We start from the raw sequence: 27,321 nt of genomic DNA, 5'->3' as shown, positions 1-27,321 counted from the left end.
CATCATTCCTCCACTTACTGTTGGGATTATTAAAACAAGAGCAGCAGCTGCCCAACATCACTTTTCTGTACATCTTCAAACTCACTGAACCTGCTTCTTCTCTTTCTCATTTATTCCATCTACTTCTGTCCTCTCAAACAGCCTTCCTCATAATGTATTTCCCAACAACTTCAATCTCCAGCTCTTTAAGAAAAATATCAATAGATTGCTTCTTTCTCAATCCTTTATCTGCACCTCACATACAATGCTGATATTCTATAGATTCTTGTATTTCTCATGTGTGGAATAAATATTTAAAAAAAAAAAAAAAAAAATTGAAGTCTCCGTTGGATCAAAGTCATAGTGATGTCTAGAATTGATCATATCCATATTAGTTTAGTGCTGTGTAGGTCCCAGAGAAGGTTCTACTAAGATAGAAGTGGAGGAATTTTTTGAGGGTTTAGAGAAAGCAACTGACACAATCAAAAAGGAAAAGTTGGTCCTTAGTCCTTATTGGATGATATTCGACCAGAAATGCTCAAGTATAGAGGTATAAAAGTCTTACAGTGGCTGCACTGCATACTTCAGAAGGCCTGAACAGAGGGATGAATTCCAGATGATTGGAGTAGAGCTCTCATAGTACCCATATATAAAAAGGGAAATAACACTGAATGTGAGAATTACAGAGGTATTTCTCCACTGAGTGTTCCTGGTAAGATATATGCAAGTATACTTGAGAAACAGTTGAGAAGGATTGTGGAAGAGAAGCTTGGTGAAGAACAAGCTGGATTCAGACCAAATAGAGGCTGTCAGGATCAGATTTTTCACTTCACGACAGATAGTTGAGAAATCATGGGAATATAACATCAATCTGTATTTAAATTTTGTCGATTTAGAAAGGGCATATGACAAGGTGCCGAGAGAAGCTATTCGAAATGCTACAGTTATATGGTGCCAATGGTGCATTATATCAAGCAATACTTAGTCTTTATTTGAGTTGTAAGTCATTAGTTAGAATTGAAGGAAGTACCGGAAGATGGTTTAATGTTAAATCTGGTGTGAGACAAGGATGTACATTATTCCCTCTGTTATTCATTATCTATGTGGATCACATTATGAAGGAAAGTGGTATTAAACCTGACATCAAAATTTGAGATGTTAATTTTGGCACTTTGCTTTATGTGGACGATGTTATACTTCTACATAAATCTGCTACAAGCCTGCAAGATTCTCTGACTAAATTGAATAACTGTTGTAATAGATATGGTATGAAGGTCAGCAATAACAAGACAACTAACATAGAAACAGAATGCCTGCTAACATAGTTTGGCAGGCATTCTGTTTCTTTTTTTTCATACAACTGACGGTATGGCCCTGTTGCCTCCTCTGTAAATTTTACTGGTTCTCTCTTCACCAGGGTCAGTTTCTAAGCATTGCTGCTTAAAAACTTCGATTGTACGAAAAGGTATTTTCAAATTCTTTCTGTGAAACCTCTTTGGGCTTGTCAGTGATTAAATTTTCTTCATATTCTTCAGGATCTTCCCCCTATGTATCTAAATTTAGCTGGTCGGAATCACTCAACTTCTCAAAATGAGATTTAATTAACTTAGATTCATTTGAAAGCCTCTAAAATCATTTGCTCAATATGGAAGAATGTGCTTCCAAACGGCTTGCATATTGCTAGCAGTAATTTCATTCAACTTTGCAACTTTCTAACCAGGCTGAAATTTCTCTGATTTGGCTAGAAAGTCTTGGAAGGCATTTGCTTCCAAAAAAAAGGCTGGTTTCATCGGCATTAAATATTTGTTGATCACAATAGTCTCCTTCTTACACAAATTCTTTTACTCATGATTAAAGGTTAGGAAAATAATATAAAATAAAAAAGTAAGGAAAATAATTGCGCATGATATGATCAACAAAATGCTGTAAAGCAGACGACATAAATTTTGGCAGTAAATTTGGAACATAGTGTACGTGGAAATAGTGTAGTATGCCGTTAAAATAACTTTGTAAAATGTTTCAAATCGGTAACTAAATTATTGCATCCTGGTGAGTGATTTTTTAAATAGTTAGCCATAAAAAATGTATAGATTGCAAATTTTAAAATCTAACATTTATTTTTAAGATGTATATAAGCACACTAATTGAATTTGGGTATCGAAAAATAATGACGCACTAATCGGGGGCGCATTAAACGAGGTATTGCTGTAATGAAATTTTTCATGTAGTACTATCATATCCTGTACACCCTTTCAGGATATATATATCAGGAATTTGATGATGATGTGTAGATTCTTTGGTCCTGGGGTTAATGTCTGCCAGTTGGATACATATACACATACATACACAGAACTGCTGAGAGGCAAATATAGGTAAATGATTTGGTAGCTGCAGGCTGGCTGACTTCTAGTTTCAGCACACACCAAGCTTGTGATGGCCTGAACTATCAGTTCCATGTTGTTTAAGACCTCCAAGTCTTCCCACAATTTGGTGTTGCAAACACCATCCAATGAATAGACATTGCCCTGTCCCTATTATAGGAAATAGCATTACTTGTTTTCTGTAATGTTATAACATGTCCAATCTTTTTATTTGTTTTTGTTATTAGTCCTACCAGTACTTTGATTATAATTAGGAACAGGGCTTCCCTACTACAAGTTGCAATATCACATCTGTATTGTTGATCTTTTATATTATTTTATGCCAAAGAAACTTGAAAAACGAAATAAAAATTCTAATGATAAATGATTTCCTTTACGTAAGAAATCCATTTTAGTTAAATATCTGTTTTGATTGAAATCTCAATAAAAATACAAATTTAACCCAGCAAGGTGCCACAAGTTGTGCACTTTCAGTCACAGTACTGCTCATTGAAAAGGTGTAGTATTTATTATTTATTCTGTAGCTACTCCTTCCATTCCCTGATTTGTATTGCCTGAATAAATTACCTTGTAAAAATTTATATTTTTGTCTTCTTTATCTCATTTACCAACATGTTATTTCCACTATCTACCAGTTCTACTTCTTTTCTTGTGATGCTTCATACATTTATAGTTAATATGATTTTTTTTTTCTGTTGTTCTTTCTTTTCACTCTTCATTCTTGTTTCCTATTAGAAACAGTAGTGTCAGATTATGATCAGCTGACCTGGGTAATTTTTTTTTGCCGGCAAAGGTTGGTCGATTGGTAGAGCCTCTGCTACTAATGGCTCAGTTAAGTAAGTTTGAGCGCGGTTAGCTGTTGGAAGGGGACCAATCGTTCGATGCTGTTGGCACACTCTCCCTCGATGAGTCTTTGGACTCCCTGTAGGTGTTAAATAATAATATGATATTCAGTCTTTTTGTTGAAATTTTGAACAAAGTTATTAGTAATTTTTCCAAGTTTTGGGCAGAAACATACCATTAATTATATAACTTCCTTCACTCTCCTTTCATAGATTTGGTGATATTTCTCTTCAAGAAAAAATCAACTTGGACAGTCTTAATCTTCTTAAAGAGCATTTCCATAGAATACAAAGATCAATAAAAGTAGATAAGGAGAAAAGTAAGTAAATCTTATTAACTCTGATTGTTTTTTAACTATTCCATGCATAGAACATGATAGATCATGGGTGCACACAAACTATGGCTCATAGGTAGGATATAGCCATCTAGTGAGAGAAATCTGTTCTGTAACATTTTTTTATCTGTTCATTTAAAACAATAATAAAAATTGGCTAGCTAAATTATAAAGTTAAATGACTAATGCAAATTATATTGAAAGTTTATTTTTCACTTGGTTAGAGTATAATAAATTTAGTTTAATCCTTTATCCAAGTGTGAGCAAACAAAGTTTGCGCCTGAAAGTATCTTCAGGACTGGGGTAAGGTGGTACAACACTAGGGTATTCCTTGCACAGGTGGAGCAAGCTACCAACACTGCTAACTCAGTATCTCTCATAATGCAAAACACATCTCCTTGTGGATATGTCTAATGTTATGCATAAAGGGAAGGGCCAAAACCCAGACTAGTTTCGACCTTTATTGAGGTCTCTTCAGCGGGAGCCAGGGCCAAGTGAAGATACCAGGCAGAAGCATTAGTAGGTCATCTCTACCTATAGCAGTTGCCAAATGGTGTGCCACCCTTTTTTAATAAATTACTCTGGATTTAGAGAAAGATGTTGAAAGTTTATTTTTCACTTGGTTAGAGTATAATAAATTTAGTTTAATCCTTTATCCAAGTGTGAGCAAACAAAGTTTGCGCCTGAAAGTATCTTCAGGACTGGGGTAAGGTGGTACAACACTAGGGCACTCCTTGCACAGTCCTGAAGATACTTTCAGGCACAAACTTTGTTTGCTCACACTTGGATAAAGGATTAAACTAAATTTATTATACTCTAACCAAGTGAAAAATAAACTTTCAACATCTTTCTCTGAATCCCGAGTAATTTATTAAAAAAGGGTGGCACACCATTTGGCAACTGCTATAGGTAGAGATGACCTGCTAATGATTCTGCGTGGTATCTCCACTTGGGCCTAGCTCCCACTGAAGACACCTCAATAAAGGACTGAAATTTGCTATTCCATTGGTAAGGTATTTGCTTTTAAAGAATGTCGAAATTCTTGCCAAGAGTTCGTACCCTCGGGATCGAAATTGACCCAAACATCGACAAAGCGACATTTGTGAGAGCTCTTCTCAAAGTCACCAAAGCAGAAAGCATTTACAGGCTTACCCCTTATGGGGGGGGATTCCAAATACTAATGAACAATATAGAGACAAGGGAAACGCTCCTTAAAGGCATAGAATGTGAAGGAAGAAAATACCTACCCTTCCTAGTTGGGAGTATTTTAAAATCCATAAAAATTGACAGGTTTCCACTCGAATATCTAGAGAAAGGGGAGGAAAGCATTAAAACCATTTTCTCAAAGTGGGGGATTGTCCGTAACGTATCAATCGGACAAGACACAGATATCCCAGAGTGGAAATCAGGGGAAGTAAGCATTTCAATTGAAATGAAAACAGAAATCCCCAACTTGATTTTTTTAGGCTCAGCAAGAGTAATAATTAATTACCCAGGTGTAAGAAAACAATGTTTTCAGTGCACCGCTTTGGGCCACCTTAGTGCTCACTGCCCGAAAAACAAAAAATGCCGCAACTGCTTATCAACAGAACACATATTGGATAAATGTGAGTCACCGTGCCGCAAATGTGGGAACACTTCTCATAGAATAGACGTTTGTCCTAACAGGACACTTGCAGAAAGAGCAGGAGGCTCCATAACACCTGCGGCAGTAGCTATTCCAGTAATCAGTCCTAAACTCGCATCACAGGACTCGCGAACTACCGGCCAAACAGTAAACGAACCACAAACAATGGAATCAGAAGACTTTCCAGCCCTCCAACCACCAGCTATCGCAATGACTACATTAGGAAATTAGGCAATAACTGGGAGGAACGAACGCAGAAGGGAAAATTAGGAAGAAAAAGAAACGGAACACTAAGAAATCTTACACCATTGAAACAGAAGGCAACAATGACAGCACAGAAACAGAGGAAATGGAAATCAATATCAGTACAACAAAATGACCCATCATGCCGGAAGAAGGAGAAATGAAACGAAATAAACAGGACACTGAAAGCCAAATAGAAGCCTCAAGTTCAGATGAGGAAGGAAATGAGATAATAACGCGAAACAACACAGGAAATGAGGAAGAAACCTCATCAGAAGAAGAAGATAGAGAGCAAGGAAACAATCCAGAAACTAAGGAAGAAACAGACTTTGTTAAAAGCAATACCCAAACGGCTCTGTCATTTTGAAGAACTTTAAGGGATCTCTTAAAACGGCAGAAAAACTATTTCAGATAATGACCACAAAAGGAGAGCCAACTTTCTTGTTCTTTAAGAGGAGCAATAGACTCATATGGGGAGAACTCTATGTAAAGGATATAACCAAGGTCGAGCCCCATCAACTGGACAGTCACCTGGACTTAACAGAGGAAGAAAAATAACACTTATGCGACACATTGAAGTCGCTGACACGAGTAGATTTGGAAAAGAGATACCCATGGATAATGAAGGAATTTGAAAAAAGAACTTTACCAGTAGATACAAACACTGGTTCTTCTCACCCCATTACAAAACCGGTAAAAGGAAAAGAACCCCTATATGAGAACTCGAATGTAACAAAACGAATCCTATTCTATCTTAGGGATAAACCCGAGATAAGAAACAAAGTCCACACAGCTCTACAGGAAAAAGGAGACGCTGCTTTGCAATGTGAAGGTGAGCTAGAGAGTCTTAGAATATGGCTCAAGTTTGGGAACGTCAGTTACCACCAACCGAAATGGAATGAAAGCTTGAAGAGAATATGGAAACTAAATGATGAAGAGTCAGTACATGTACTCACAGTGATGGAAAACGTGGTAAAAGACTATGAGGTAGCGATAAAAAATAGCAGGGCAAATATGATCTTAAAAAAAAAAAAGCCCCTTCTAAGTTTCTTGGTTCTGTTCCTGTATGTTCACGCTTAATCCACATAGGAGGGGGCAGACCTGAGAACCCGAACGGCGAAGGCTTATAGCGAGGCGGTGCAGCTCCTTGTGGGCTGCATCACTCGGGCCAGGCTCTTCCCCCATTCCTACAGTACTATTCTGTTATTTCACTGACTTTTGTTGTCCTATTTTATGTGTCTTAGCTCTTTTATTGGTCTGTTTCTGTGTGTCCTAGTTCCTTTTGCTTTTCAATTTATGTGTGTGTTCCTGCATTTGTTTTTTCACTTCTTTCATCGGCCAGACATTTGAAGAGGTGGCTGGCCGGGGAACGTGGGAGAGAACGGATGGAGAGAGATAATATCGGAGATCTGCTTGGTGCTGGCATTTAAGTCAGGCCAAGTAGATCGACTGAGGTCTCTTTTAACTATCTACTACTACTATCCACTCTATCTTTAACCTCCTCTCTCACTATCAAGCTGACTCTCAGGACAACTTTTTTGAATCTAAAGAGGCCAATGATGAAGAGATATGAACTCCCATTCTACCTCAATAAAGGTCGAAACTAGTCTGGGTTGTGGCCCTTCCCTTAATGCATAACATTAGACATATCCGCAAGGAGATGTGCTTTGCATTATGGGAGATAGTGAGATAGGAGTGATGAGAGCTTTCTCCACCTTTGCAGCGAGTTGCCTGGTGTTGTACCACCTTACCTCCAGTCCTGAAGATACTTTCAGGCGCAAACTTTGTTTGCTCACACTTGGATAAAGGATTAAACTAAATTTATTATACTCTAACCAAGTGAAAAATAAACTTTCAACATCTTTCTCTAAATCCAGAGTAATGTATTAAAAAAGGGTGGCACACCATTTGGCAACTGCTATAGGTAGAGATGACCTGCTAATGCTTCTGCCTGGTATCTCAACTTGGGCCTGGCTCCCACTGAAGAGACCTCAATAAAGGTCGAAACTAGTCTGGGTTGTGGCCCTTCCCTTAATGCATAACATTAGACATATCTGCAAGGACATGTGTTTTGCATTATGGGAGATACTGAGTTAGGAATGTTGGTAGCTTGCTCCACCTTTGCAAGGAGTACCCTGATGTTGTACCACCTTACTCCCGTCCTGAAGATACTTTCAGGCGCAAACTTTGTTTGCTCACACTTGGATAAAGGATTAAACTAAATTTATTATAATGCAAATTATAATGATTTAATTTTTATGTAATGTATGTGGAGTAAGTTATCATGTCTGCGAATTACTTCAGCATTAATAATCAAAGCAAACGATAGCATATAAAGTTAAATGAAACTGGAATGTAGATGCATCTATTTTTTGATGTATATAGATATGTAGCTTATTGAAATTCACAGATGACACCTTGTATGTCACATAAGATATGTAATTTTATGTGCATTACAGCTTGCATTCTTATACTATTTGCATCTCACTCCACTTGCAGTTGAAATTCAGTCATCCAAAGCCCATAGTCATCAGTTAACAAAAATTGAATGGAGATGAAGGCAGGCTATTACAAGATTAGATTTGTTTAACCAAATATGCAATCAAATCTGTGAGCTTTAAATAACAAGAAAGAAACATGTGATCACTTTGAGAAAGTTGAGCATTTAATTAACTAAAAATACTTAACAGATATTTTGTTTTGAGTATCTCAAAAAAAAAAAACATGTTAAGTGTATCAAATTAAGAAAACAATGAGAAACTGAAATGCAACTGATTTTAATTGTGTGCTTAATAACAACTATCTTTTGAATGTAAGCACATATAATACCAGGTTAAAACTAATATACTATAAGGAACTCATCATTATTATAATTAATTTCCTGATATGTATGCGCAAGGGGTGTACAGGCTATTATGATGGTACTACGTGATTACATTTACATTATTACTAATGTTCTATCAACAATTTTCCTGCAGATTAGTCGCAATAGATGAAATATTTTGCTCATTCTATGATATCTTGGTATCAAACATGTTGTGCTAATGTTTCCTTTCCCATTCTGTTTAATTGATGATACCACCTTAGATTAGCTCTGCTAACACATTCTTGAATGCTAATAATGTCAATTTCTTCCTAATATTTTATTTTTAGTATGGTTCTGCCATTGATGCCATCTGTTTGGTCTCCTAATTTTGTATTACAATTCTCATGTCTATAGTCTTTAATCTGTGGTCAAGTGTTTTATTTCTAATCCAACTCTCAGATCGATAACTTAAAACTGGTTTGAACATTGCCTTGTATACTGCTAGTTTGGGTTTTGGCTAATAACTTTCTTATTCCATATCATTTTATTGCTAGCCACCATGCCAGCTTTGTTCTGTTGTCTATTTCCAAATTTAATTTGCCATCTTCACTAAAAATTGTGTCTAAATAGCTGAAATATTTTACTCATTCTTATAGGTCCATTTAGAATACAACTGAAGTTTTTATATGTTCCTGCCTGTCTTCATAGATTTAGTCTTTTTATTATTGATTTTCATTCCAACTTTGTTACAGCAGATATTCAGTTTTGTAGAGAATCCTGGAAACTTGCACTGGATGTGTTTAGGAGAACTACGTCATCTGCACAAAGCAAAATGTTAAATTTGTTATATCTTATTCTAATATAAACTGATATTTTCTGGTAAGGAATCTGATTTAAAAAGTGGCATTTTCTTTCATGGTGATCCATGTAGATAATGAATATGAGTGAAGAATGTTTTACACTTGATTTTGCATGAAACTATTCTCCTGTATGTGTGTCCTTCATTTTTCAACTGCTAACTTACAACTTAAATATAGAATATGTATTGCTCTGTACAAAGTTTCATTTACTCCTCCCCCATATAATTGTTGCATTTTGAAAAGCTTTTTCTCCAGGTACTGTGTCATGTGCCTTTTCTAGATTTACAAAACTTAAGTACAGATCCTTGTTATGTTCTCCTGATTTCTCAACTATTTGTTGTAAAGTGAAAATCTGATCCTGAAATTCTTTATTTTGCCTAAACTCAGCTTGTTCTTCTGCAAGTTTCTCATTTGCAGTTTTTCTTAGCCTCTTCTCAAGTATGCTTGCTAAAATCTTACTTGGAACACTTAGTAGAGAAACTGCCCTTTGCTTTTCACATTCAGCTTTATTCCATTTTTTTTTATAGATGGGAATTATGAGAATCATTTAGAATTTGACCTTCTGACTATACACTTGGAATTATGCAATGTAGCCACTGCAAAACTTTTGTCCCTCCATATTTTAGCATTTCTGGTTGAATATATTCGACCAGAAATGCTTTTCAATATCATTATCACATACTTAATCTTCAGTTGCACTCTTTTCTCTGCAATCTGTTTCACACACTGTCTTAACATATGCCTTCCTCAACAACCTTTCAGTTACTTCACTTGGAATACATACAATTGCCGCTAGGTGGCAAGTGTTAAACATTAGTCTTCATGTGGGCTGCAACATAATTATTGGTTATTTAGTGGTTTGTTTTTGTTCTATTGTGTTTGTGTTTGTTTTATTGGTTGGTTCTTGTTCTTTTCAACATGATGTTCATTTTTGTTCTACTTAAAACTAAATTATGGTCACTTTCAGTTTCTCATCATGTGTATACTCTTGTATCTGAACCAGCGTGAAGATACCACCAGTTATCAACAACATAATCAGTGAGGCCTTTCTTATTTCTTATGCCTCTCCCTGTGAATTTGTTCACATCTTTATGTTGGAACATGGTGTTAATAATGACTAGACCACATCCTAAGCAGAAATCTCGCAGTTACTAACTGTTATTAGCCATAAGGAACAAAAATATTTAAATATAAGGGAGAGAGATTTCGTTGGAAATATCCAGCTCAAAATAAAATATCTGTTTGTTTGTTTGTTTGTTTTTAATTAAATGTTCAACTTTCTCACTCTCTTTGTGTGTGTGTGTTTTAAGCTATTTGTTTAACCAAGGCTTAAAGAGAATTTTTGTAAGAATTGATAACTAAAAATGCTTGTTTCCACACACCGGTATGATACATCCACTTTTTATCTAATCAAAATCCATGTAACTTCTGATCCAGCCTTGAAATGAAAAATTTGCCCAATTCCTATAATAGGAAATTATAGTAGGAATCTTAAAACATTTAAAACAAATTCTTTTAAAAGTGAATTTCATGCATAATTGATTTGTGCTAGTCATATTATATATGGGTAGCACAAATAGCAGGAGTATGTCATATGATCATATGATATACTCCAGAAGCATCAGGAAAATGGAAATTTATGACATTGTTAGTTTCACTTGGCTGAAAATTCTAGGCATTAGTGAAACTTGGATGTTAGAAGAGGAAAAGATACTTTATTTTCACAGAAGCGGGCAGAGAGAACAGAAGTTTGGAGAGTGATGATAAAAGACAGTTGCAACCAACGAGGAGCAAGTCATTTCAATTCTGATGTGAGATAAAGGCCACAAGATAAACTGCATCGTTGATTGCTGCTGTAGGCCTGTAAGTTAAAGGAAAATGTAAGTGATGTGCCTCAGAAAATTAGTTCATTGAACACAGGGCAAGTAATTATAATTGTTTAAAAGGAACCCCAGATTTGAGAGTGTGCTGAATCTGACAATAGAATTGGTGGATCTGTCCCAAGGTAGCAGCTTTCCCTTCCATTATAATAAATTTAGTTTAATCCTTTATCCAAGTGTGAGCAAACAAAGTTTGCACCTGAAAGTATCTTCAGGACTGGGGTAAGGTGGTACAACACCAGGGCAACTCCTTGCAAAGGTGGAGCAAGCTACCAACATTCCTAACTCAGTATCTCCTATAATGCAAAACACATCTCCTTGCGGATACGTCTAATGTTATGCATTAAGGGAAGGGCCAATACCCAGACTAGTTTCGACCTTTATTGAGGTCTCTTCAGTGGGAGCCAGGCCCAAGTTGAGATACCAGGCAGAAGCATTAGCAGGTCATCTCTACCTATAGGAGCTGCCAAATGGTGTGCCACCCTTTTTTAATAAATTACTCTGGATAAACTTTCAACATCAAAAATTTCCCTTCAATTGGAAAAGAGTGATCATTCAATCTTGACTTGGAAGGTAGCTAAACATGTGAAAATTTCATTTAAGTAATGGAGGGTATGTGAATGGTCTCATTACAAAACCTTGAATTTATTTAAAAAAGAGAATAGAACTGAGATATAAACTTAGTGAGATATAAACTTAGTGAGATATAAAAATAGTCAGAATTTAAAATTCTGAATATTTTTGCAAATTGTTTATGTTAGTACATTATTAGTTTTGGTTTCATAATACGTATTGTCGACACTTGCGATGTACACATTATTGATGTTATTTTGTCAAAATGAAATGTGAAGCATTTAAAAAAAAATTATGTACTTACTGGATTTGGATAGTTGTGTTACTTTCAGAAATTTTATTGTGGTTTAAAATTATTATGTGCTGTGTTTTGTAAAGACGTTCTCGTAATGCTAATGGAGACGACATGTCAGCCGTTATACACAACTTCTTGCTTGTCACTTTCATGGAGTGCTCAAGCTTGCCGAGGAGTTTGTTGGGTGATTGACAGTTGACAGTGAGAGCATTCAGTATCGAGGTAACGGAAACAACAAGGTAGTGTTCAGTAAGGAAGTAACGGAGGAAAAATGGGGAAAGCAAATGGAAGTTTAAGAGTGCAGACAGAGGAATTTTGTTCTTACGAAGTTTATTTAGTTGTATGTGACAGTGGGAGGAATATTAATAGAAGATCCGAAAAGGGAATCGTAGAATTGTGAGCCTTTAAAGAGTGCGGAGGGTAAATAAAAGAAAATATTGCAAATAAAAGAGACTGTAAATAAAAGAAAATATTGCGATTGACGTTCTATAGGAATGTACGAGGAAATGCTGATCGAAAATTTCATCTGTTTTAAGGACGCCGGATCTATCTGCTATTTCTACTGGAAAAGGAGATGGAATTTAGCAACTTAGATAAAGCAGTAGAAGAAACCTTTTTTGCTGGTACAAAAATTAACAAAATTGAACTGCATGAGGTAAGAGTCCTTATACTTCGGTGAATTCAGAATATCTTACTTCAGAGTCAGGAGGAATAGTGTGTGTTACATAAGAGTGATGAGAAAAGATTCTATGGAAAAAGAAGAAGAGAATCTTATCTTCATCATCTCATCTTCCTTTTACCTCACGGTGTCGAGGGTTCATTAATCATCAGACCTCAAACCGTTCACAGGATAAGGTGGTCAGCCCTATGCCCCAGTGTATGCTATGTCGTGTAGTGTTGAGTTCTCAAGGCCAGTTTGCCTGCTTTTGCAGGATGAAAAACTCCAGGATAAACTGGGAGGAAAACCCTACTGTCCACGCCCAAGACTGGCTAACTTGGCTATGTCTGAGGAAGATGCTTCAGCTCCTCACATCACCGACGGGAATCGAACCTATGACACTCCTTCCCCAGGCATATGGTTGTGGTGCACAGCCACTAGGCTAACTGCACAGAAAGAATCTTATATCTTCAGAAAAAGGCCTTAACAAAGAAAGTGATTATGAACATTTTGTTATTGTGTAAAAAAGGTGTTTAGTTTAGTAGACGTGATTAAGTATATGTTAAACAAACCAGTAATAGAATAAGTCACAGAATGGGTGATCTCTAAAGTGTAAATTTATTTTAAAAGTCCTTGGATCCAGTTAAGTTTGTAGTTAGTTGTGTAATTTTATTTGAAGTGTATATATTGTTTTTGTTTTATTAAATGTGTATATTTTGTATTTGGTCTTGAGTCAGTGATTTTTTGGATTCTGAAAGAAACAGTTAAAAGTCATTGCACCAACTGGAATTAAACCGTTATGCCTATAAATAAAAACACTCGGAAATAGAAATAATGTTATGGAGAAAATTTAATAACAAATGAGGATTAATAAAAATTAAATAATAAATATCCCCTCTTTATAAAAAATGGCTACAGAGATTAAATCTCATTGTAACAAAACCATTGCAACTTGAATATAAAATTATTTGTGAAGTATTAAGAAATAAGATACCAGAGGACTGTCAACCTACAAGGGGGGGGGAGGTTGAGAAATGCCACTGAATCTAAAAAAAAGTATAAAAAGAGTTGAAAAATTTTAACTATAAAAAGGCCAATCCCAACTGCACTACTAGATTAAGATGGAAGAAGACACACAAACAGAATAAAAATGGAAAAGATACAATATTTCTACAATGACCTTCATCATTATCATCAAATTCCTCCCACATACCCTGAAGGGGATTGTACAGGATATGATAGTACTACATGAAAAATTTACATCATTACTAACTTCCAAATCAGTCTGTTACTTGTCAAGACTCCAAAATTATCAGATCTTAATATTTCTATCTTCTAAGGCACTTTTTACTATAACAATCCACCTATATCTTGGTCTTCCTCTCGGTCTTTTTCCTGTCAAACTGGCAGAGAACACTTTCATATGTCCCATTGAATACATGCTGAGTGTACTGCTGGAATTTAATTTCTCTACCCTTTATCACCCCTAGATTTCTAGTCTAATCAGCTATGTACACTAAATTTCCATCAGTATAATATTCAATCTGCAATCCCTTCACCCCAAAATTCATAACTTGAATTTGATACAGAAATACTGAACTAACACTCATTATCATATATCTGAACTAGTCTGTGCGATCGTTCTACAGAGATGTAGTTTTTAATGCTTATTCAGGCAGATGTTGGCAGTTCTTCCAGTTTACAGGAGCAGACCAATTTCTAGTACAGCATCCCAAACTTTTCTTATGATGGAGCACTTTACAAATCCTGAAATTTTAATGGAACACCTTGGTTAGTCACGTATCATCAGTTTTGTATTCAATGTAAAGCTAAGCACACACACTATCGCTGTAGCAGGCTGTATCGCATTGCAAAATCTTGGTCTTCCTCTAGGTCTTTTTCCTGCCAACCTGGCAGAGAACACTTGTTTTGCTATTTAAGTGACCATACCACCTGAGATTAGCTCTGCTAACGCATTCCTGGATGATGACTATGTCAGTTTCTTTCCTAATATCCTCATTTTTAATATGATATTGCCATTGATGCCATCTGTTCATGCCCTAATCTTTCTCAGGACTCTCATATCTGCGGTCTCTAGTCTTTGGTCAAGTGTTTTACTTCCACCCAAGTTCTTAGATCCATAAGTTAAAATTGGCTTGAATATACTGTCTTGTATACAGCTAATTTAGTGTTTTGGCTAATTTCTCTATTATTCCATATAAATTTATTCAGTTGACTTCCTACCATACCAGCTCTGTTAATTCTGTTGTCTATTTCCATATTTAATTTACCATCTTCACTAAAAATCATGCCTAAGTAGCTGAGATGTTTTACTTGTTCTATAGGTTCTCCATTCACAATGCAGTTGATATTTTCAATATTTCTGCCTATTTTCATTGTCTTTGTCTTGTTATTGCTGATCTTCATACCATATCTATTACAACAGTTATTCAATTTAGTCAGGGAATCTTCTAAACTTGTAGCAGATTTATGTAGAAGTATAACATTGTCCGCATAAAGCAATGAGCCGAAATTAACATCTCCAATTTTGATATCAGGACTCTTGCATTGGTATCAGGTTTAATACCACTTTCCTTCATAATGTGATCCATATAGATAATGAATAACAGAGGGAGATAATGTACATCCTTGTCTCACACTAGATTTAACATTAAATCACCTTTCTGTACTTCCTTCAATTCTAACTGCTGACTTACAACTCAAATAAAGACTAAGCATTACTTGATATAATGCCCCACTGACACCATACAACTGTAGCGTTTTAAGCATCCCCCCCCTCTCTCTCTCTCTCTCTCAACACTGTCATATGCTTTTATCAGATCTACAAAACTTAAATACAGATATTTGTTATATTCCCATGATTTCTCAACTATTTGTCGTGAAATGAAAATTTGATCCAGACAGCCTCTATTTGGCCTGAATTCAGCTTGTTTTTCACCTAGTTTCTCTTCCACAATTCTTATCCTGGCTGGCCGAGTGGTTGGCATATCTGCTCTCCAGCCAAAAGGCTATGGGTTCGAATCCCGCTGTGGACATGGATGTTTGTGATTGTCTTTGGAAATACTAGTGGTGGTCGGCGGTGGATGGCATAGGTGTAGTTGGTCAGTTGGTGGATTGAGTTGTGGAGACAGTTGTAGAGCAGGTGCCCTCCCTCGATAAGTCTTTGGACTCGATGGAGGTGTCAAATAATAATAATGATAATAAATCTTACCTGGAACACTCAGTAGGGAAATGCCTCTGTAATTCTCACATTCAGTTTTATTTACCTTTTGGTATATGGGTGCTGTGAGCTCTACTCCAATTATCTGGAATTCGTTCCTCTCTCCAGACCTTCTGAATTATGCAGTGCAGCCGCTGTAAGACCTTTATACCTCCATAATTGAACATTTCTGGTCGAATATCATCTTCAACTGCTGCCTTTCCGCATTTCAGGCTTTTGTTGGCTTTTTCTACTCAAAGTATAGATGTGTATTCTTGATTGCGTGCCTGTTGAGTGTTTTTTAGCATTGTGCTGTCACTACTTGTTTCATTTAACAATTTTTCGAAGTAATTACTCAATACATCAAGGATATCTTTTTCTCCAGTTTTCATGTCACCTTTATCATCTTTAATTCTTTTTACAGCACTCTTTTCTCCATTTCTGAGCTTTTTCAACAACCTCCAGAATACTTTGCCACCTTCCTGATATTTATTTTCTATCTTCTTGCCAACTTCTTCCATGACTTTTGTTTAGCTAGCTTTACACAGTGTTTAGCTCTCTTACATTTGTCTCTGTATTCTCTAAGAGCACAAAGTGACTTATTCACCACAAACTTTCAATATGCTTTCTTCTTTTCCTTCACTGTCTTTTTACGTTCCTGCATCCACCATTGATTTCTGATTTTTTTTTCCTTATAGGCAACTTCACACATCTCTCTGGCTTAATCAGTCAATGTTTTCTATAGGACTTGCCACCGAATCTCCAAGGTTTGGTTCTCAAACTCTTTCATTTTTCCTTGAATAATGTTTGTGTATTTTAGTCTATAGTTCATATCTGAGAGCTGCTCAACTTTTATTCGCTTTAAAACTTTCTTACACATTCTTTTTAACATAAAATACAATTTTATCCTGCCCAAGACTAAATGGTAATCACTTCCAATTTCAAATCCTCTGTACACTCTAGTGCCCTGCACCAGTGAGAAAATATCACTATCAACAGTAACTTATCAACGAGACTTTTCTTATTCCTTGTCTTTTCTCTCCATGTGAATTTGTGCACATTTTTATGTTGGAACATGGTGTTAGTAATAACTAATCCATGTCCTGAGCAGAAATCCAGCAGGTATTTGCCATTATTATTAGCTTTGCTCTTTTCTCCAAATTTCCCCAAATTATTTCTGTATGTCTGACAATCATTTCTTACTCTGCTATTTAGATCCCCAATAAGGACCAACGTTTTTTTTTTTCATTGTGTCAGTTGCTTTTTCTAAAGCCTCAAAAATTCCTCCACTTCTGCCTTAGTAGAACCTTCTGTGGGACTATAGGCACAAATAATATTTGATATCTGATATTTGTCCACATCATTCTACTTGATATTGCCTGCCATTCAAGAAGATTAGCCTTGTATTTAATGTTGAATACTATAGCTCTTCCTTCTTTTCCCTGATTGTATTGCCTGAATATAAAATTTTGTATTTATTGCTTAGAAAGATCTCACCAGTTTTGTCTTTTTTGTTTCAGTCAACCCTATTGTATTAATCTGATAGTTATCCAGTTCCTGAGCTAGCTCTATTTCTTTGCCATTCAAGCTTCTTATGTTGGTAATACTGATCTTGAATTCTGGTATTGTTGAGTTGGGGTGTGTTTTAGGATTTGTTCCATTAGCTGACTTTTTGCTGTTTGCCCTGGTTTCCTGGTGAAAACAATAAGAATTGAAAACATTTGTATGAAATTGTGTGTGTGTGTGTGTGTGTGTGTGTGTGTGTGTGTGTGTGTGTGTGTGTGTGTGTGTGTGTGTGTGAGAGAGAGTGAGTGAGTGAGTGAAAGAGAGAGAATGTAGATGGATTATTGCTGCATCAGATATCTGCTGTGCCCTTTAAAATGAAACCTTATTTTTTAAAATATGTTATGTAATTTAAATTAGAGGAATTTAAGGATCTTAAACATAGACTGCTGATGAATGAATGCATTCCTTTTTTCATATATTTAGCTTTTCGGATACCAGAGAATCATGTAAAAGATCTTATTGAGCAACTGCAGACCCAGATACTGGCAAAGAAAAGCAAAAATGTAGAAATTTTGCATCTTGCCGCTGAGGTAATTGCAAATTCTGATTATTATATATGGTTCAGAATTCTTGTGTGTTATACAGATTTTGCTTTATTTATTTATTTTTTTTAATGCTTGTTCTTTAAATATTTATCATTAGGTATTTTAATAATGCTGAAGTAATGTGATACAAACAAAAATGACTATCAAACATTTTAAAGGAACATGTGTACCAGACATATTTCTAAACACTTCTACAGCTAACATGTAGAAAAAATTATACAATATATTACTAAAGAAAGAGCCATATGGCATCATTGGACAATTACTTAGTTTTGTAAATTTGACATGAGGGCTTATGAGAATACAATCCTCGGCATTGGAGTTGCCTTAACTTGCACTACTTTAAAAGAACACGATTGCCACCCAAGCATACATAAATTCACCTTTTATTAGTGCATTTTTAGCAACATTATTTAGTAATAATATTTTTTTCAATTTTTATCAGTTTTATTTATATTTTTTGCATTTTTAATTTATTTTTTACATAATCCAGAAACACTGCTCTAGAAACCAAACACAGAACTTTTTCAAGCCTCCAGAAAGGGAGATTGGGTATGCTAACCACTTGGCCAACTAGGGCAGATTTGATGGTCTCCTTGATTTTTGCAAAGTTTATCTGCAGTGTGACAGCGCTTACAGAACACAAGTTTTTTATGTAAATTAGCTTTTTTCAAATGCAGCTTACCAAATCTTCTAGCAGTCTTTCATTATTCCTGCCTGTAGAAGTCAGAATCAAACATTCTAAAGGAATGTGTACTAGACATATTTCTAAACACTTACATAATTAACACATGTAGAAAAAATATAGAATTTATTAAAAATCTCCAGTATACAATATTTCATTCTATGTAACATAGACATCACCAGGGAGAAAAGAGAAGATCAGCAACTATATTCAAAACATGAATAATAAAATATGAGTCGCATAGCATGTGCTTATTAGCTCATATCTCAATCACAGATGAGTTGACTGTTAGAGTTCAAAGGAACAAATGGAATAGTTTCTCGCAACAACAATTAAATAACCTAATCAATATTATTTTTAAAAAAATTATATATATATATATATATATATATGTATGGGGGGGGGGGGCTGGAAAGTTCTGATAAACAACCAGAACAAAAATAATAAAACAACTGATATAACCACAAGAAAGAACATACTAGTAGCAGAGCCATCAAGGTAATTTATGTTCTTATATTCCTATACTCGTGTATGTGTTCTTTCTTGTGGTTCTATCAGTTGCTCTAATATCATTTTTGTTCTAGGTGTTTATCAGAAATTTCCACCAACCCCATTGTGTGTGAATAAAAATAAATAATAAATAAGTCCGCATGGTTAGCCAAGTGGCTATGCACTTCACAACCATATGTCTGTGAAAAGCATGTCCTGGGTTCGATTCCCGCCGCTGACGTGAGTAGCTTAAGGATCTTTCTCAGATGCAGCCAGTCTTGGGCGTGGACTGCAGGATTTTTCTCCCCAGTTTATCTGGGGGTTTCATCCCGCAAGCAGCAAACCGGCTTTGAGAACTCAACACATCTACAGTCATGGGATACACTAGGAGGCATAGGGCTAACCATCTTATCCTTGTGTATGGTTGTGGTTAAATAAATAGAAAACCCTTGACACCACAAGATAAAAGAGGGAAAAAGGAAGAAGAAGAATAAAAAATAAATAAAATGTAAATATATAAAAAATAAATAAAATATAAATATATATATATACATATTTTTATGGGAAAAAAAAAAAAAAAAAATTGAATGACTAGAACCGAGATTTAATTAAAAAGGTTTTAATATAAACACACTACTAGTTTCGGCCTGTAACAGCCTTCTTCAGGTGACATTATAAAAGAAAAAACACTAAACATTGAGGGTTAAAAGACTATGAACAACATAGACAGTCTTTATACATAATTAGCATGAAAACGTTGTATTTGAAGCTTGTGGAATCGAGAGAAATCATCTTCAATCTTGTTCATCTAAATAACAACTTAAGCTACAACCTCCCAGATAGTCATTCAGCTGTAATCATGTACTGGCGTTCACGTGATGCAGCAAGCACGTACTCTCCCAACAATGCAACAAATGAAAGAACAGCTTCAAATACAACTACAACGTTTTCATGCTAATTATGTATAAAGACTGTCTATGTTGTTCATAGTCTTTTAATTCTCAATATTTAGTGTTTTTTCTTTTATAATGTCACCTGAAGAAGGCTGTTACAGGCCGAAACTAGTAGTGTGTTTATATTAAAACCTTTTTAATTAAATCTCGGTTCTAGTCATTCAATTTTTTTTTTTTTTTTTCCATAAAACTATGTATGTTAACCGAGTCAATGATCATTCTGTCATATATACATATATATATATATATATATATATGAACAATAAATGCTAATTACCTCGAAAAACTTTGAAATGGGCATAGTCAGCGTGGACAGGTTTCAGACAGTATTTCACAAACTTCAAGAGAAAGACAATCAAATTTAAATCTGTTGTAAAATAAATTAAAGATACCAAGAAATTATATTCTCGGTTTCATCCTTTATCCAAGTGTAAGCAAATTAAGTTTGCATGTGATACTAAGTGATGCTGCTTAGTATATCTCGTAATATGCACTGCATTATGGGTTACTAAGGCAATTGAAGTGAAGTCATTAGCCTCTATATACAAGTAACCCATTCATGAAGTGACTTCACGCACAAACTTTGTTTGCTTACACTTGGATAAAGGATTAAACCAAGAATATAATTTCTTGGCATCTTTAATTTATAGTAAAACCAAGTGAAAAACCTTTCAACATCTATCTGTAATCCAGAGTATTTTAGTAATGCGGTATGACACCTTTTGGCTACTTGTATATATAAATATGACTTCTGCATTACTTCAACCTTGGTATCACTTCTGGTTCTGGCTCCTACTGGTGGCCACTTCTGCTTTTGCGCATAAGTGGCTGCTGTGCTGAGATATGAGTGGCTGGTTTTTGCCTGTTTCTTAGTGGGGGCCACCGCTGAGCCCTGCTCAGTGGCCCTGCTCAGTGGTGTGGGTGAATCTGCCATTGGACAGAGCCAGTGCTAAGGGTAGGATGGGCCTTTCACTGACTGGAGCCACCATTGAGTAAAATGATCTGGGGGAGGGTAATCACCTGAGTTTTTGGAGCCTTCCCTTCAATTATATAGAGAAACCTGTCTGGGTAGTGGCCATTCCCATAATGCATAGCATTATATACATGTCCATAATTTGCATTATGGACATGTAATAATATCCCATAATTGCATTATGGGATACTAAGGCAATTGATGTGAAGTCATTAGCCTCTATATACAAGTGACCCAGTCGTGAAGTGACTTCACGTGCAAACTTTGTTTGCTTACACTTGGATAAAGGATGAAACCAAGAATATAATTTCTTGACATCTTTAATTTATAGTGTAACCAAGTGAAAAAAACTTTCATCTTGGTCTGGTTAGAAAGAACCTCTGTGTCTAGTGTCGATAGCATGGGAAGGAAGGAAGGCCCAACTTGTCAGATTCTAAAAGTCCATCGTAGTCCTGATGTCACTCGGTTCTAATCTCTAAGAGTAGCCAGGCTGTCCAAAGTAACAAAAATGACATGAACAGGACACTTGATAGACACCTAGTAAGGAGAAAGGAGTTAATTTGTCCTTGGTAGATGGACAGCTTCTGAGCTGGTTTAAAGGAAAGCATATAGAGCACACTTCCATTAGTTTTTTCCTTTGAACTCTAATAGTGCATTCTTCCTGTCAATTCATTTGTGACTGAGAGATGAGCTAGTAAGCACATGGTATATGGCTCATATCTACATTTTATATTGGATGAAATATATTGAACAACAATTTGTTTATAGTGTGTATAATATAGTGAACAATTTTAAGGGACAATATGAGAAGCATGATTTAGTAATCATTAGTGTGAGCTTCTAATGATGAGTCATTGGATTCCATAGAAAAGCTTATAAAATATTAATAATAATATTTATTTGGGTTGGTGAGGTCAAAGTTAAATTGACTGAGAGAACTTCACATAGTATCTAAGAAATAAAACTAATAGGGATTATTGTCCAGTTTTCACCCTTCCATGTTACATCCTGTTAATAAATATCCAGTTGGATGTTCAAAATAAAAATATGCTGGCAATTTAGAAATTTTCACACGAATTGTCTATATTGGCTGAAGATATATAATGATGAAATGATATAAACTTAAACAAGGCCTTCATTATTCTCATCAGAGAACCATGGTGAAAAGTCAACCACTAGAAAATTAAAATCACCATAAGTTTTCTTTAGGGTTTACCACTGTATCTCCAGGGTTTCCAAACTCTTTCAGTGTTTCTTGAATAATGCTTGTGTATTTGATTCTACAGTTCATATCTGATAGCTGTTCAACTTTGATTCATTACAAAACTTTCTTACACATCCTTCTTTTTAATATGAAGTTCAATTTTACCTGCTCAACACTAAATGGCACTCACTTCCTATTTCAAATCCTTTGTTTCATCTTGTGTCCTGAACCAGTGGGAAAACATTTCTGTTGACAATAACATAGTCAATGAGACTTTTCTTATTCCTTGCATCTTCTCTACATGTGAATTTTTGCACATTTTTATGTTGGAACATGGTGTTAATAACTAGTCCATGTCCTGAGCAAAAATCTAGCAGGTACTTGCCATTATTATTAGCTTTGTCCTTTTCTCTGAATTTTTCCTAAACATTCTTATATGTCTGGTAATAATTTCCTACTCTACTGTTTAGATCTCCAAAGGACCAACTTTTCCTTTTTCATTGTGTCAGCTGCCTTCTCTAATACCTTGAAAAATTCCTCCACTTCTTAGTAGAACCTTCTGATTGACCATAAGCACAAATAAGTCTCATTATCCAGTTCCCCATTTTGATATTAGCTTATATCACTCTACTTGATATTGCCTGCCATTCAAGAAGATTATCCTCATATATAGTGTTTAATATTATAGCTACTGTTTCTTTTCCCTGATTGTTATTCCTGAATATAGCATCTTGTATTCATTGCTTTGAAAGATCTTACCTGTTTTTGTCTTCTTTGCTTTGATAACACTTATGTTGATCTAATACTTATCCAGTTCTTCTGCTAGTTCTATTTCTTTTCTGTTGATGCTTCTTTTGTTTATGGTGCCAATCTTGATCTCTGCTGATGTTGAGTTGGGGTTTGTTACTGTAGCTGGCTTTTCACTGTTTGCCCTGGTTGCCTGATGAAAACAATAGGGGCCTTATTTAACCAGGTGATGACTCAGCCAGCATGAAATTCCATCATTTTGAGTTATGGTTTAAGCCAATAAGAATACAATTTGGTCAGCTAAATCCCAAATTGTCAGCCTATCCTCATTCCTTCAGTATCCAGGTAGATACCCAACAGAGTTGGTTTAGATTTTTTTTTTTTTTTAATTATTGAAAAAATTAATTATAGCACTTATCTGTGTCAGTATAATGACAAATAGATGAAAGTAATCAAATTAAAAAAAAAAATTCCTGATATCCCCCTAAAGACATATTGCATACCACTGAGGCAAGAGTATGCGTACCTCACTTTGGAAAACACTGCATTAAAGCAATGAGGGATGCCACTCATTCATCTTTCATTCCTCAGTTTTCCATTAATCCTGTTAAACATGAATAGTGTTTGCCCAACATCTTCTTACATTCCAACTGTAAACTCACCAAAATTTCTCATTCTCTTCTTTTGTTTTATCTGCCTGTATTCATTTGAACAGCCTTTTCCTTAATTGCAACCTCAGTTGTTTTTAAGAATATCGATAGAGCATTGCAGTCCCATCTGTTGTTTGTATATTTTTCCTTTTAAATCTGAATAATTCAGAAATGTCAAGGAGGGGGAAGATCTTTTTAATACTAAATTAGTAAACAGAGATCTAATATCAGTGCTGTAATTGCGATGTTGTAATGATTTTTTTTTTTTAATATAAAGGAGGAGTATTGCCAATGAATGGGAAGAGTGCTCTTGGCAACTATTGGTATGTAAGTGGAAGTTTCTAATCAGGACTGCATATATTGCCAACTGTTGGATATAGTTTAACATTTAATTTATAAATTTATGGGTCATAGTAGTTTACTGTAATCTGGTGATTATAATCTTACTAACCAGTTGCTAACACTCATTTGAAGCAATATTCCATAAAATAAACATATGCAGGTCTTAAAAAGTCGTCACACAACATCGTCAAGATTATAATAATCAAAGCAGACAATAGTAATGATCGTTCTGCCATACTGAACCAAATAGAACAGAATATAACAACAAAAAAAAAACATTATCTCTTAATGCTTATATTATTTACCAGAGACAGATCATGATCCCACAAACACACAAAAGGATAAAAGTTTGGAAATGACACAAAAAAAAAAAAAAGTTTCTTGGCCCAAAGAAATCACTAACAAGCTGAAACCTTGCTATATTTCTCCAAGATACATTGGATCCAAGAAAATAGAATCACAAATTCAATTCTCATTCACACAAAAGTTGATAATCTGTACATTTCTACTGATAAACTTGTGAAATATGAAATATTTAACAAAATCTCTTTCCTCCTCTTTATAAAAATGTCATCCTCAAAAATTCAGAGTTCATAATTATCTTTCGTGTTATATCTCTATTTAGTTAATGGTCCTTAAAAAAAGCCTCTTGATCTTATTAAATGTCACTTATCTACTCCCCCCTCTCCAACATATTTGAATAATTCAAATTCACTGTTCATGATGGTTATTTTACATAAAAAGGAAAAAAAAAATTAAAACAATTAGATGGAAGTGCAGTGAATCCGCTCACTCTTCCATTCCCTCATGCCACACAACCATTTTTTCTATGATGCCCTTAGAGAACAAAGCCTTCAACATGACCACACTCAAACCTTTATTATAGCTACACTACAAAGATAATGCATTTGTTATATAGCCTTATGGCCTAGATATTAAACACATAATTAGTGCATTTAACCTTTTCGCTGCTAAGCTTGAATTATCTCAAGCCGTTTAAAAATGTCATCCTTACTGAGTTTGAGTATTCGTGAGTACTCTTTTGCATTTAAAAACATCTCAACCCAAATGTTTGAATTTCAGGCATGGCAAAATCTATTAAAAATATAATTTAATATAAGCTCTAGCACTTTTTTCTTTTGATTTTTTATAGTTGAGTCAGTAATAGTTGTTATTGTTTTTCCTTATAATTATGCTGCACGGCATCTGTAAGGGTAAATAAGCATAGAAAATTTATCTAATTCCTACAATAGAATAATTCAGAAGCTACACCACATTCCATAGTTTGACCACAGAATAAACTGGAAAAAAGACTATTGTTGTTTGTAGATCTGAGTTTAAATTTTATTTTTATTTTTTTTTTTTTTTATTTCTTCTCTTATCTTACTGAACCTCTAAAGTTCTTTGCTGCAGGTACTAACTTCTACTCATTTCTGTCTTGAACTCCACTAATTCATTGCAAGATTTCTATTCTGAATTGAATTAAATCTTTTTGGATGTTATCCTCCCAACATTGCCGTCACCTTGGAAATTTTTTTTCTCCTTAGTCACAAAGTAAATTATGCTTTCCAAGAAATTATATTCTTATTTAATCCTTTATCCTTATTATTTAACCAGTGGTGGGATCATAGTCTAGTAGGATGTAGTTAGAGTGATCTCAAAGAATAATATCAATTTTCCGATTCAATGACATTAAGGACGACTGTAGATCAGCAACCATCCATTCAGATAAACACAAAACTTACATCTTCAATCATGACTATGGTCAATCTGGCCCTGCAGACCATGTATTGGATACCACTCGCACAATCCTCTGGAAGAAAACCACCATGCTCCATCACAGTAAATTTAAAAAAGAAAGACTGTTTTTGGAATCTGCAGCAGCACTCAGAAATTAGCCTAAGATTTCATGCTTAATTCCTTCAATGAATTCATCCATTTTACTCCTGTCTTATTTAACCTTTTCACCTTTGGAATAGAGTTGGACATTGCTTCTGTTAAAATATCTCTTCATCAGTGCCCAAGCAGCATCTGTCACTTTTCCATTCAACTCCTCTTTTCATGCACAGCTCCCAGTTGTCTCAAAAGATTTTTTATAATCACCAGCCTTGTAGTTCTATACATATCCCTTACTTCCTGAAGTTCTCATATGATTGTTACAACCCAGGTGATAACCTCATGGTCACTGGAGAAAGCATACATTCTATTTACAATCACATTCTCTGATGCTATGATTAGATGTAAGACTCTCAACCCTCTTGTGCTCTCTGTTACATGTTGCCTAAGAAGATAGTTGTCCTTTACAAACTCAAGAAATTCATTCTCCTTGTAACTCTTCATTCCAATCAGTATTATCATACTTAAAATCACCCATAATGATCACTCTTCTCTTGCTTACTTACCAGGCCAATTTGCCTAGACATTTCACCTTCCACGTTCCCCTGCTTATAGCAACACTCAACTAAATATCTCATTCTGCTGTTGATCTCTATCTAGCATCACACTGCTTCAACACCAATGCCACTGTTTTTTCCCTTCAAATCTCAATTTTAGGCAGACATAATTCACTTGCTATCATCAACAGCACCCCTCCTCCCTTTTTTGTCGTTTGTCTCCTCATGAAAAATATCATACCTTCCATTTTTATTGTGGTCATGATATCATATTCATCTAACCATGTTTCACTTATTCCAACTATTTTTGGCTGAATAAAGTCAATCAATGCAACAATTTTGTCTCCCTTATTGCTGACACTCCTAGCATTTGTAAACGAGTTAGGAATTCATTTCCTTAGTCTATAACCAGTCCATAACCCCTAATTGTGACTGCTCCCATCCACTCACCTTCATAACCCCCATGTATCTCTCCAGATTCTACTACTTCTCATACATTCCAGGTTATTCCATTCCCAAACATTCAGACTCATCTGATCCATTCTCCTACTTGTCTGCATCACTTCTAACTTCCTTTGATCCCTTGTTTGCATCACTCACTACACTTCCTTCTAGCAACAGTCCATTTGATTTCATTTGCCCTTCAAATGCATTCCACATATCGACAAGCTGTTCCACTTTCTCCTCACACACCTCTTGGGCATCCATCAACTACTCTTCCTGCCACACTCTTTTCTTTCACCCTCCTCAATAATCTCCTGATGTCCATCCTCATATTCTTCCTATCCCAACCAAATCGTTTGTTCCTACCACACCACCGACTTCTTTGCACACTTCTCATTTCCAAAGGATCTATCACCCTGTTCATCATTCTTTCTGGTAAAACAAACCTGGTACATCCTCTCATCCACCACACCTTTAATAATAGGATATCCATATAGCACTACTCTTGAACCATTCTTTTTTCTCCACTATCTTTCATTTTATTCTTTAGCATGCTTTTGTTTGTATCCACCAAATGTGTAATCTCATTTTGCATATGCCTCATTTCATTTCATTTTTCATCTTAATCATG

At 35.3% G+C, this 27,321-nt stretch overlaps 1 protein-coding gene across 4 annotated transcripts in view; it reads left to right on the top strand.

Moving 5' to 3' along the window:
- Positions 1 to 27,321, top strand: part of LOC150107404 (inositol polyphosphate-4-phosphatase type I A) — a 484,038-nt gene that overhangs the window by 428,890 nt on the left and 27,827 nt on the right. For all 4 annotated transcript variants that reach the window (XM_090391868.1, XM_090391866.1, XM_090391867.1 and 1 more), the window contains exons 21-22: positions 3,416 to 3,522; positions 17,689 to 17,795. In XM_090391868.1, the coding sequence (XP_090247994.1) occupies positions 3,416 to 3,522; positions 17,689 to 17,795 (214 nt within the window). The remainder of the gene's footprint in view (positions 1 to 3,415; positions 3,523 to 17,688; positions 17,796 to 27,321) is intronic.

The sequence above is a fragment of the Typopeltis vanoorti genome, chromosome 4, assembly GCF_054136105.1.
Source record: "Typopeltis vanoorti isolate ZY-2024b chromosome 4, IOZ_Tvanoo_1.0, whole genome shotgun sequence".
Lineage (NCBI taxonomy): Eukaryota > Metazoa > Arthropoda > Arachnida > Uropygi > Thelyphonidae > Typopeltis > Typopeltis vanoorti.
The sequence above is the reverse complement of the archived record's forward strand: the minus strand, read 5'-3'. Positions and strand labels throughout refer to the sequence as shown.